The sequence below is a fragment of the Eurypyga helias genome, unplaced genomic scaffold, assembly GCF_000690775.1.
Source record: "Eurypyga helias isolate BGI_N326 unplaced genomic scaffold, ASM69077v1 scaffold15149, whole genome shotgun sequence".
Classification (NCBI taxonomy): Eukaryota; Metazoa; Chordata; class Aves; order Eurypygiformes; family Eurypygidae; genus Eurypyga; species Eurypyga helias.
The window spans coordinates 23,282-36,527 of record NW_010274067.1 but is presented as its reverse complement, the minus strand read 5'-3'; the positions used below and the strand labels follow the sequence as shown (position 1 = coordinate 36,527).

The window sequence follows — 13,246 nt, the reverse complement described above, 5'->3', positions numbered from 1 at the left end:
AAATGTCTGCTTTCAAACCATGAACTACATGCTGTTGTACAGTGCTGGAGGTTTTTAACATCCTAACAGCTCTTTTCTTTGAAATACACTGTGGATGAGCAGCCCATCACATGAGGATTCTGTCGTCCTGTCATTAGAGACAGTGACTGGGAAAGTTAAACCCTCCCGCTTCAGACTAAACAACTAAGCCTGCACTAGGGCTCACTGTCAACTTTGTTACCTTACACAAAACATCACAACAGGGTTGTAAGTCATGGTAAACAGCACTGACCTTCCTGTTGCCTTTTAATCTCTTACTCTATAGCCTGTATCAACCTATGACTTACATTTTCATCCAACTGGCAGGCCCAGTTGCAAAATTTCTCTAGTCAACTCTTCAAATATTGTTGTATTAGTGAGGGACTACCAAAACCACTATTTTCTCAGTTTTCCCAAGAAAAAAAAAAGCCAACCCAGACACTTTGTGGTTCAATCTCAGAAAATTACAATTAGCTTGACAAATACCTCCATGAGTTCTCCCAAGTTCCCTCCTCTCCCAAAAACTGAATTACCACTCCCCCCAGCACAACTTCCTCACAGCCTGCTATTGTACCCGTTCCTTCTGCTTGTCCAGGAAAGTGGGACTTTCACAAAAGGACAGTTTAGAAGCTTTTCCAATAACAGCACAACAAGTCAATGTGCTTTACGAATGAGGCACTAAGGATCACTTCAGCTTTGTTAGGAGTGAGAGCACAAAAGCATCTTGACGCCCCTTATTCACCCACAGAACCAACACCAGCTGTAGTATTTTGCTCTGAAGGGCAAGTCAGGAAAGCTAGATTTTGGGTTAAAACCTCAAGAAAGTATGTTTACATGTTTTCATCCAGGTTCATTTAGGAACCTCTTTATGCGTATTATACCATCTTAAACAGGTTACTCTTCAGAAATACCCCAGGCACGCGTTAATACCAGCAACTGTAACTAATATGCAGGAATTCAGCTAAAACACCAGAGCTTACAGCTGTTTAGATTTTCTAAATAGAAAAAGCTGATAAATTATGCTGCATATTAATCACCAGTTTTGTGCCTTACTGGCGGCAGACAGCACCTACACGGTTTGGGAGTGCCTCGAGTGCGCTGTAACACTCGAAAGCCAAAGCAACCAACTAAGCCCCTCTTCCCGTTCCCCAGGCATCGACCATCAGAGCTCAGAGAAGCAAAACAGCAAGTCCTCCGAGTGGTACGACCACCTCAGTCAGAGCTGTACCAAAAAAACTGAAATCATACGGTGTCTGCGTATGTACAGAGTACCCCCAAGACTTTCTTCTGAATGGCAACAACTGCAAATCGTTTCAGAAACTTCAGTAACATGATTTTTACCTGGAGGTCCTGTGATATTTCAGCTGTGGGAGGTGGTGGATATTCTTCACATACCGCAAGGCTCCGAACTAACTTTAACTTTGTGTTTGACTGAAGGAAAGTATGTAAAATTAAAAACTATGGCTTATAAAAAATGGTATCAATACACCACAAGCCGTTATTTTCCATTCATTTTATGTAAAACAAAACGGCTGGAAACTGAATTTTTAATATGTTCATTAGAATAAATAATTTCCTTTAGGAGGAAAACACCCAAGCAACTGCAGCTTTTGAGGGCATTGTCAGCACAATAGAGCACATCTAACGAAACGGAAATAAAGTCTTTGGGAAAGGGTTTCTCTCCATAACAATAAAAAGCCACTAAAAATATAAAGGCAAACCACAAAAGCAGACAACTAGGCAAGACAAAAAAAATCCAACAGAATAAAACAAAGCTTCAACGCCAAAAAAATAAAACTCAAGGCACTTTCCACAAAGGAACAAAGCTTCATCAAGCATGAAGGGCTTCCTTAGCATGCCAGCACACGAGTCTACTGTACCTTCGACCTTTTTGCTGTCTGTCCAAAAGACTGCACTGGCCGCTGAACGACAGGCACAACAGAAAAAGCTTGGTTAAACTTCGTCATACAATTTTATTAACGCACAAGTCTGTGTGAGAGAAAGCTTTACCGGTTATTACTGGCATGACAGTCAAATCTGTAAAAGGAACAGCAGGTGTTTCTGCCTGCAGGATTATATGCTCTCCCATTTCACTGTGCTTGTCCCTGATTTCTTGTCTTCAGTCATCCACAGTAGATTTTACAGGAATGTAGCGGGAAGCAAGCATTACTCTTGTTCAGTAAGATCCAAGCAGTTGACACTCCCAGCCAGCTCTCACATTTTAAATTCCCACATCCTAACTTCCTGGGCAACGGGACATGGTTTTTGTAAATTTTCTTCCTATTCCTGAAACCCACCAGGAAAAGTGATATGGGAAAAAAAAACCCAACCCGAGAAGAAAAGCATTGCTTCTACGAGGGGAGCAGATGATGACCTGTCATAAGCAGGTTAAAACACAGGGGTTTTTTCTTTCATGTTAGGAGTTACAAAAGTGGACTTTAAAACAGGCTACTGGTATCTTTTTCTTTAATTTAGTAATGTACTATGCATTCATTTGCTCTTCCTCCTCCCAGATCCCTTCTTCCATTACTATCGTTTCTTTTAAAAAACCAAGCCTTACCAGCATTTTGCTGCACCGTGCGTGACTGAAAGGCATGTTTGAACCGAGAAAGCGTTGAACAATTTCATAACTGCACAGTTAAACCAGCTCAACACTCCGACGGGTACACAGGAACAGAAGCGCTTAGAGCAGCCCAACATCAAGTACTGGTTTCACTGCAGCACTAAGGTTGATGAACAGACAAGCCTTGAAGTGAACCCGTTTTACTGAGCAGAGACCCAATGTTTGTAAGGGAAAATGAATATAATTTCAAGTGTTGTTTGTAGCATTAATATAGCTTCAAAAGTTGATTAATGAACAATAATTCCTCCTTTATGAAAGGGGTATCCTTTCAGAAGGACACTGCACAACAACTCTGCTAACTAGATGAGGACAGCCCTCCCTGTCCTAGGCTCAAAGGAGCAGATGTCTATCAAGTACCTCAATTTCTCAGCAGGACATCTATGTTGCTAACAAGAACACAAGGGTCCTGCCACGTAAAGGCAGAACTGCTCGCGCTCTCATTTTCCTCAAGTCCCAAGAGTCTTTCTTGGATGTTTCGCCAGCTTAGCTGAAGAGCCCAGGAGGGGAGCTCATTTAAGCTCGCCTCACTGTCTAACAGGATTTTAAATAGCAGCACTGAGACCCAACCGAACTCATGGTCGGTTTTTTACAGGAAGCTTGCTGAGATTTCGAGTTGCAAAACCAGTTGCAATGTTCTCATACCTGGAAGAGCACAGAGACTCTGAGCTTGCTGGTACCTGTGAAGTATTTTTGCCCTTCGATCAGCTGCGCTGAAAGCGTACCTCGCGTATGGAAAGCTGGCACCCTGCATATCCCTGGCAAAGGGGTATATAACAGTATAACTGACACGCGTACAGGGAAGCTCACACCTCAGATGCACCGCTGGGGGAGGGACCAGAGAGGAGGGAGAACAGAGGAAAGAAGGAGAAAAGGGGAAGGGGGGGGAAAAATCAACTTTGTTTCACAGGGCATAAGACGTTTTAAACTAGCCAAAAGAGACTTTCTAGTACTGTTAACCAAGCCTGTACACATGTTACTGATCACTAATTACACAAGACATACATACTGCAATTCCTTCCAAGAACGATTATTAAAAAAACCCAACACAAAGCAGCAATCAGAGAAGGGAAGCTGGAACCATTCCATACATTTCATTAAGATCTGTACAAAGCACGTATCTCCTCCCTGCTTACCTCAGTAAGGTCTCAGGAACCCACTGCAGCCCAAACTTAACGTATGTTCATGCCAGATAAAGTGAAACAAATGCCTTTGAGATACTGAAACCGAAATGTCCTAACATCAAATGTGAATGCTTTGTAAGGATGTTTAAAATTAACGGGGTTTTCAGATTTCATCCACAACCGGACAAGTTTGATTTCTTGACAGGTGTTGTACCCCATCCTGCATTCTGCTTGCAGAATGACAGTTGTGTTGCCAGGCTGGAAAGCCAACCCAACTGACACTGTCAGTTACGCTGCGCTGAGCGAAGTTTTTTTAAAGATAGGTGTTTGCAACCTGTGGGGAATAAGATCAAAGCAATACGGGGTATTCGGGGTAGTAAACCAAGATCCTTCAATAGCATGGTGCTCAGCTTCAAGAGCACCCGAGAGGTTTAGGGAACAAACCAACACCACTGGGGAGAGCTGGAGGTGACTGTAGGAGGAGAGATGCTCCCTTGACTGAAACGACTCAAAGTTACACACGAGGTAAGTATCATCCTAAGACTTGTCATCCAGAAACAGCTGCCTTGTAAACCAACCCTTTGATAAGCGTGGATTCCTTGTGCCTGGAAATCAGCAGTAACGGTGCTCACAAAACCTGAGGGTGATTTGGCACAGATCCTTTCTGGGGCAAAACCACACCGACAGAGGAAAACGTTTCCTCTGGAATTCCAGGAATAGAGGCAGTCAGTGCATGTTGTATCCATTAACACACATTCTCTATCCTTTCAGGCTGGTGAATTTTAGTTCAGTCTTAATTTCTCTGCATCTACAAGGTTTTGCTCACACAGAGCATCTTTATGTTTCCCATTTGTGAAAAACAATTTATAGCTACTCCAGAATACGTAATCCTTAGTGAGCACAAGTAAAGCAATTGCTTTATATTTGCAACCCTCAGGCTTTTATTGGCTTGAGAAAACACTGTGTTAATGAAAGCTAAATTAAAAATATATTTATGCCCCCTTCAAAGTCATTATGGGCATGCTTTTAAACACTGGTTTGAAACCAAGTATTCCAAACAACTGCACAATGACAGTAACAATTAGGTTTTTTTTGGTCTTGGAAAAAACCCAAGAACTTTTAAGACCAACTACTATGCTTCATTTCTAACTACAAATAGAAAGGGAACTAAGATAGAGCTTACCAAACACAAATAATCATATATATTCAGGCTTTCATCTCACTGTCTTATTTTTTCCTTATTATCTCCACAGATGATGTATATTAAATACAAAGTGAGGATCTGGAGCTGTTCCACGCTTTCCTCTATCACCACTACAGAAGCTGGATAACAACAGGTCAGGCACAAGATGGCAAACTCGGAAGCCTGAAAGGTTGTGTGAGGAGGTACCGTACCTATTTCTGACGTACCCCTTGGACAGGTCAGGACAGGTGTGACACACAAGACCTGCACAAAGAGTGTTATAAGGCCATTCAGTTTGCACCTTTCCACTAACTTAGGTCCTAATTTTAAATCCAGTTAAGGGCTACACGCTAACAGCCACGGATAGCTTTCTAATGCTGAAGCAAAGAACAGCATGGTCTGTGGTCACTTGCTGCCCGGTACTAGTGAGCAGTGACAGCAATTTCCTATGACACAGCAGAGGACTACTGATGGAAAAATAGTTCCTTCGTTGGACACAAGGGCATTGTCAACAGTACAAAAGTAACTAAACAGAATCTGCCTGATTGTTTGTCCATTAAAATGTATTAAATCACATAGTTTGAAGACAGAGACAGGTAAATCCTGACAAGACCAAAACAGCTGGGGAGGAGGCAAAGAAAAGCTTCCGAGAACTCAAGCTGTGGAACAGAGAGAAAGCAAAGGTTTGTGCTAGTATTGAGGGAAGACACCTGTAGGCAGATGTCTAGTTGCTAAGTCAAAAATTAATCTAATTCCTCCAAAGGACAGGGATATCTGCTTAATTTCCATAAATCCAAACCAGGATAATACTCACTTAATACAACATTGGTCTTGCCCATATCACATGGCAGATGCATTCAACTCCAGAAGTTGTGTTTCATACAGGCAGACCTAAGCCTTTGGTTTGTGTTTTAGCATAGGATATGCTTTTAAGCGAGAAAGCCTCATTATATGACATAGGTATTTGCACTACCAGCCAGCACAGTACCAGTGACATGAACTTTTACTGGCTTCCACTGTTGCAAAGGGCTTTGGCTTTGTAACGGGCTGTCTTCCTACCACGCTGCAGATCAATATCCTCAGCCTAGAAACCCAGTTTTTAATTACTCATCTAACAGCAATGTTTGGATTCTGATGGAAACTCCTGAATACAACACTCACACCAACAGTGAACGAAGATGACAGTAAAGCTGTCTCCTTCAAACAGCCTCCGTTACACAGTTGTTCAATTCATCGTGTGTGCTAGGTAATTACTTCAGACACCAGCTACTACTCCTGTACATGAACACCACCACACAACCAACCCCTTGCCAAACCCCACGGCCACTGGCAGCACCGACAGATTCCTTTCTCTAGACCAGGCCTGAGTACGCAGCAACCCTTGCTGGCAGGAAAGCAGGTTTGCCACTTGAGCCTCACAGAAGTTCCCACACTAAAATCTGTTGAATGAGAAAACGTGAATGAGGCTTTTCCAAGTTACTGAACTGTAATGAAAATAAAAAAAACTTTAATCTAGTTCTTAAGGCTCACTACCAGTACATTCCATTGAGTAAAGAACACGTCAGCTCAGCTGTAGTATCTACCATCTTTCCAGTCGCAGTTATTTCTCATGTTACATGAGTATTTCATTTTAAGGATTTCTTCCCCCCGTGAAATTATCTACTTACACTGATGCCAGCCTTAATAAAGGCAGCAGATATTAAAGTGTAAAACTGTGCTGTTATTACAGTGGTCTGCAAGATTTACTTGGAAGTGCTTTAACATAGGAAACACTTCACTCAGCGGGTTATGGAATTGTTAGTCTTGAACAAAACAACTCCCAGAAGAACCTTTTCTTCAGTTCTCAATAACAAGAATCTAATAAGCTACTGTCCTGTTATTGCATCCCACAAGAGAACACTGCCATACCCCAATCAGGAGGTTGTTTTTTTTTTTTCTTTCAGAAAAACATCGTTGTGCCAGAAATTTTCAGTTGCTTTCCTTAGCTCCTCACCTCCTCTAAGACAAAACTTCAGCAACCAAGTGGGCAGCCTCAGCCAGGAGTTAGCTAGTTTGTCCCACGTGAGAGAGACCCAGCTTTCAGGATTCTTGACCATCAACACTAACTGCACAGTTCTCCCACTTGAAATTAGATGCCACAATTCCTTTATAGCTACATCTCCCACCTTGCACAGGCCATTCCTTCATATGCGTCAGCTCTGCAGTGCGTGCACGTGGACGGCCCAAGCTCTCCCACTTCATAAATCATGTACCAAAGTTGTCAAGCGGTGGAACAGCGGAAAAGGGAAGGTACGAGGAGTACCAGCTCGCAGCCAAGATGGGACGATAGCTCACCAGCTCGCTCCACCACTGATGTAGGGAGAAAGAAACTGGACCGTGTGCTGGTGGCTCAGGGAGGACCCAGACCTACCGGCCTCAGGAGCTCTGCCGGCTTGACTCCACCACCTGGGGATTTGGATTACCTACATTGGATTACTTTAGCCTCATGCAGTACAGCTCTGCCGTAGAAGTCACACCTGAGCACCCTGTAAGCTGCACATAGCTCCAGAGCCCGGCATTGCTCACCCCTGCCCAGGGCAGACACGCTGAGCTGTGCTGTAGGGCGCGTTGTTCATGCCAGCGACACTCAACATTTTAGTGTTTTGATCAAGCCACGCTACTACTGCGTAGTGTATTCTTAATACAGCCCGGTCTCAGGAACTCAGTCGGGATTCAGCAACAGCAAGAGAAAGCTTGAGTGTTGAGTTTTTGCCTTGTTCTGCTACAGTGAACAAAACCTCAGCTTCACGTGTGCGCTCAGGAAAACACAGATATGGACAAAGTGCTGGTTCCCATGAAAACTGCTCGTCTACTTCAAACAATGACTGACACTCATTTACATGAGCACAAACAGCAAAGTGGGCAAAGGAGGAGAGAGGAAGCCATAAGCACACTACTTGCTTCCTTAACACCAGCCATATTTTCCAGAAGTACCAAAGAAACATCAGAGGGTCATGAGAAAGGGAGAAGAACAAGACACACATTTATTTCACATGATTTACTAGTGAAAAATAAAGTAAAAGGCTTCTTACCGGCATATTGGTTTTGCTATCAGGGCAATTTTCATCCTTTTCCACTTGAATTTGCTCCTGACTTCCTGATTTTATAAGGTTTTCAACTGGGTCTGTATCTTTCAATTCAGCTTCTGAACCCTTCATTGCATCAGTTTCATCTTTTGCAGTAAGAATATCAGACATCCTCATTAGAAAAGGTTATTTTAAGATTCTACACGAAATATGGAACCTTTAGGACAAAGAAAAAGTGGATCGCTGAGTAATTTTAAACTAATTTTTAAAATCACATCCCTAAACAGCTACCCAAAATTAACATGATTTGGTTGCAAAAAGGATTCCCCCTCCTGCTATGATACTTTTTTCCTCTCATATCAGAGGGAGTGATTTGACCATTTTCATTTTAACCACTTTTATCACGAGGCTTATACAGATGTCTATATAAACGAGAACTAAGAGCTACACTGTAGGACAGAGCTTGCAGATCTTCCCTTCTGCATTTTAAAACAACTGAACATTCAGATTCCCCCAGTCAAACTACGTTCCAACAGAAACAAGGGAAGCTTTTCTCATTTGAGGACTAGAGAATTAGGTACCGATTTCTTTTAAAAGAGTTGAAACAAAAAAGATGAATCATAACGCACCATGTGTGGAAAGATTCATAAATTTCATTAAAACTCTCAGGCTTCCTAGTTGCCAGGTAACAACTGGATGAGCTCCGAATGCAGGAACTATCTTACCCACTAAAAGCAGACAACTAGTTTTAATAAAATTAAGTGCTCACTCAAAAGCAGCAAAGAAAGAAAGAAAGAGACAGCTTTGGTAATCAGGATAATATCCACCATTATCAGCAATTATAATTTATAATAATTATATAGTACTTAGAATTATTGATATAAGAGAGAACTCTAATGATTAAAGCTGTAACAGAACCACCCCAATTTTCCCCAAGAAATAAGAAACACAATTTCTTGTCATTACTCAGCTACAGTGCAAGACAAAACCAAGAATTTTACATTTCTTAAAAGAAACAAAGAATAAGATCTGAATGCTTCAAGTCCTTCATAGAAAGCAAATAATCAAATAACATTATGGAAAAGTCTATGTAAGTATGAGTTAGTACCTGATATGTCCTACAGTTTATTTTTGTGGGAGACCACGATCCCCAAAGTGAAATAATCCAAAGTTCCTTTTCACAGTTGTCAACCAAGATGTCAGTTGTAATGAACCATCTGGAATCTGGCAGGAGGAGTCCCATGTCCTTATCCCCAGTGTAGAGTCCTGGACAGAACTATGGTGTCTTGAATCAGCAAGAACATCCCTTTCAAATGCCTAAAAAAATCAACAAAGGAAATAGGTGATACCTTTGTCTGGGGTGGGAGGGGAGAGGAAACATGATGACACTGAAGAATTTAAATAGTCATTTCAAGAAAAAACCCCCACAAACCCACATAAGAACTCAGCATGCGTCATATCTATTCCTTCTACCCGCTTTATCTAGCAGCAGTAGCACTTTCCATTAGACTTCCAAGCTACTTCTGTATTACAGAGTTCACCAGTAGTCATAATAACTGTTTTCTTGGCACTCGTAGAGAAACGTCGTTTCTCTAACCCAGCAGGTATCTCCTATAAGAGTCTGAAAAGACAGTTAGAAATAAGCAGCCCAGCAGGTGTGGAGGAGTAATAGTCCAGGAAAGCTCTCAAATCCCCGTTAACCTAACCACTTTTTTCTTTGTCCTAGTTAATAACCTACAAGCACAACGCACAATCCATATTTTAGGCAACCGGAATTACAGAAGAAAATTTCAGTTTGTTCATGAAAGCGATTGCTATTGCATGAGGATTTACACATTCCTACACAACTGATGATGTTCCATCATCCCCGTCTTTCGGATTGGCTTTTCTGAGGAATAAGTCGTATCCCCACCCACAAGGAAACATGCCTTTGAAGTGGTGGGCAACAGACATCCAACAGCAACCAGAATGTAACCTACCAACACGGCAAAACCAGCCTAAAGCAAGGAACACAAATAACCAGCTTTCAAACCTGTGAAAGATACACAGGAAGGACACAGCTGGGAAGCATCTCCGTATTGCATTGCCCAAACACTTTCCTCACAGCTAGTCAGGGGCTTATTAACAACACTACAAATGATAATCAACATCAAGAACACCTTCTGTCACCTCAGCTGAACTACTTCATTTCCATGTAACGGGATAATTAGAATTGTTTTGGGAAAACAAACAGGTGAAAAACACCAGAGCTGTTTCAAGTGGAATTAAGAAACAAAACGAGACATTTATTCCATGCTTATAAACACGATTTTAACCGATACAGGTGAAGAACCTGCACTGAACTCTTCTCCTGGAAAATGAAGAATTGCACTACACGCAGGAGGAAGGGATGGAACAAGTCATGCAAGATCTCAGTGTCTCCAACAAGCTGCATCTTAGCTGATGGACTCTGAACGCGTTTCAGTTTGAGGTCACGAGAAAAGAATATCAAAATCACAAGGTCAGGCTGTGAGAGTACCCAGCCTTTTAACAGTTTTATTTGTCACTCTAATAATTCAAGAGTTTAACAAAAAAATGATGTAATAGGAAACAAGCTAAATATAACATCAATTTTACATGAGAGAAGAGCCATATCGTGTCTCCAGAAAAACCTGGAGAGCTGAAGATGGGATGTGGGATTTACAACGAAACAAAAGAAAGCAAATACTTCACAATCTCTACATGCCACCACGGTGTTTGTATACACACAGAAATACTGCAGTCTCTTGATCCCTTCCTGGGAAACCACCATAAAAACAGCACAAACACCAGTTGAGATGAGACCTGCACATAAAGAATAATGTTGCCCCCCTTGCCCCCAAATAAACCCTGCGAACGAGGTTTAGGTAAGCAGAATTTTAAATTGGGATTTCAACAATGTGCAGCTTGTTACACCTCTTCCTTAGGTGCTAAGGTATCTTAACCCATCATAAGTAGTTACAACTCTGAGGGGAGCACCTCATGGTGCTGAACTGTTCCCTCAGCACGATTAAGATGGCATGAAAGAGCAGCACACGGGCCCACACACCTCCAGCTCTCCCTGCACGTGAGATTAAAGCCTGGCTATAACTACTTCTCTAGATCCAAAGAAACACCCAGTTTGGTGAGAGGGATGAGATCCTAGACACATTTTGATGAACAAACCTTACTGCAAAGCAGCACAGGAAGGAAAGACCAAAGATGGGCTGTGAGTCAGGCCTGCTGAAGACCCTATTCACTGCACATAACAGGGGGGGAAGGACTGCAGATGAAAGAACAAATGGGAAATACAGGGGTGCAAAAACGCAACATGGGATACGCAGTACTGTTCAGCTGTTGAATTAGTTTTTCCAGACAATCCATATGGTGATTTAAGACTTATGAAGAAGCTCTGATGAACAACCTTTACTGTAAACAAGACTTGCTGTTTGGTTTTGTTTACTGACATACATTGTATCATTTTTAGAGAAATGTTAAAAAAGATTAGAGGCTGAAGACTGAGAATTTACATCGAGTTGCAAATACAGTCTTGGAAATTAAGTGTAATTTAATTGCTACTCCCCACACAAGTCACAACTGTAGTAAGTGTACTCAACATCTCCAAGTTTTTTCTTTATTTACATCAAAGTCACTCAAGCTCCTGTCCCTTTGCAACTGCATTTAAAAAAACGGCTATCGGCATCCCCAGCGCAACTCACGCTGCCAAACGTATCTGCATACCACCACCATTCATCCAAAACGCTGGGGATTCTCTTCCTGCAATGTGGTAACCACTTCGTCTAGGCACCTATTCTGAACGTGTCCCTTTCCAGAGGGAAAACTGCTCTCCTCAGCTGCGAGACAGAAGTCCAGTACTCTGCAGGCATACGCTTTTCAGGCAGAAGGTGATAATGCTGTACTCGCATCACTTCCCTCTGCACAACCCAGAAGACAAGCGACAAAAAAGATGACATCAAGCAAAGCCATTGCTGAGTTTTATGGTAGAAGCCTCTTGAATCATGATACAGGGAAGACCACTGGGTCCTTTGTTTCAGGCTCTGACTTGAAAATCATCATATGCAAACCAGCTAAACTGACTTGTAATGAGTGAGGATATTTCTGGGAACAGGATCTACTCAACTTAATCCAATTTCTCTAATAGGCATCAAGGCCTCCATCTCCTTCTTGTTGGCAATGGAGATGGAGATAGGAAGCTTTTCTCTGCCCATGACGTAAGAAATCAATTCTTTTAAAAAGAAGAAAAAAACTAAAAGGTGATTTCTTTTTGTTCTTTGTTGTTAAAGCTATTACTGATATTGTTACTGTCAGAACGACCCCAGGAACAGCTGTCAAAATAACTGGTATCAATCACATTCAGGGCAGGAAATTGCACTAGAAGGGTGGGGGCGAAAAATCTACATTCAGCACCCAAAGTGGACGCACCGTCAGCCGAAAGCTAAAATGAAAACTTATTGCTTAAACAGGCTTCTGTTCACCAGATATTTCAACGGAATTCTTGCACAGGCTTCAAGAGTACCCCTTGTTGTGGACAAGATCCAACTACCTCATTTTTACTGGGTTTTTAAGTAGTTCACCCCCTAAACTTGACAGTCAAAATCAGTTAGCGCTAGGTTCCCAGCGAGGCTTGTTGAAGTCGTTCAGTAATCTCCAGACTGCACACAGCACCTTGTCTTAGCTCTCAACTCTGTCCTAGTTACACATAAAGCTGTACAAGATGCATTAACTTTATTATCTGAGCACTAAAGGCTGGAACGTAATTATCCATTTGTATTCTCCCCGAAACCAGACCAGGTTTACGTGAAACAACGGAGAGAAAGCCATACCCGCAGCACTGTGTATCTGTTAGACTCTAAAAAGAAGAAAGCACAAGCAATTAGTGGATTTAACATTTAAAGCAGGAAGCTGCCGTAGCTGAGATGTTTGTCTATCCCAGCACCAAAAGGCCTGCAACCACAGCAAAGACAGTGAGAAAGGGGACCAAGAAGCAACTGGAAGGGGCTGCTGAGGGGGACAGTAAGTAGTAAGGCACAGAGACAGGCAGAAAGGAAGTCTGGTATTTGCTCCAGCCTTTTATATACATGCGAAAATTTTGTATAGGGTTTTTTCCATTTTTTAATATAGTTTCCATATGCTTGAATGTAAAAAGAGATAAAGACCGGAAGTGGTTCTCTCCAGTCCCTCTACATACTTCATACTTCCAAAGTCTTTCCTGTCTTTC

The 13,246-nt window shown here is 42.0% G+C and overlaps 1 protein-coding gene across 1 annotated transcript in view; it reads right to left on the bottom strand.

The window, feature by feature from the left end:
• R3HDM1 (R3H domain containing 1) overlaps window positions 1-8,187 on the bottom strand; it is a 50,666-nt gene extending 42,479 nt beyond the window's left edge. The window contains 3 exon segments of the mRNA XM_010159705.1: window positions 1,360-1,449; window positions 1,899-1,940; window positions 8,017-8,187. Of these exon segments, the coding sequence (XP_010158007.1) occupies window positions 1,360-1,449; window positions 1,899-1,940; window positions 8,017-8,187 (303 nt within the window).
• Window positions 8,188-13,246: the final 5,059 nt, after the last annotated feature.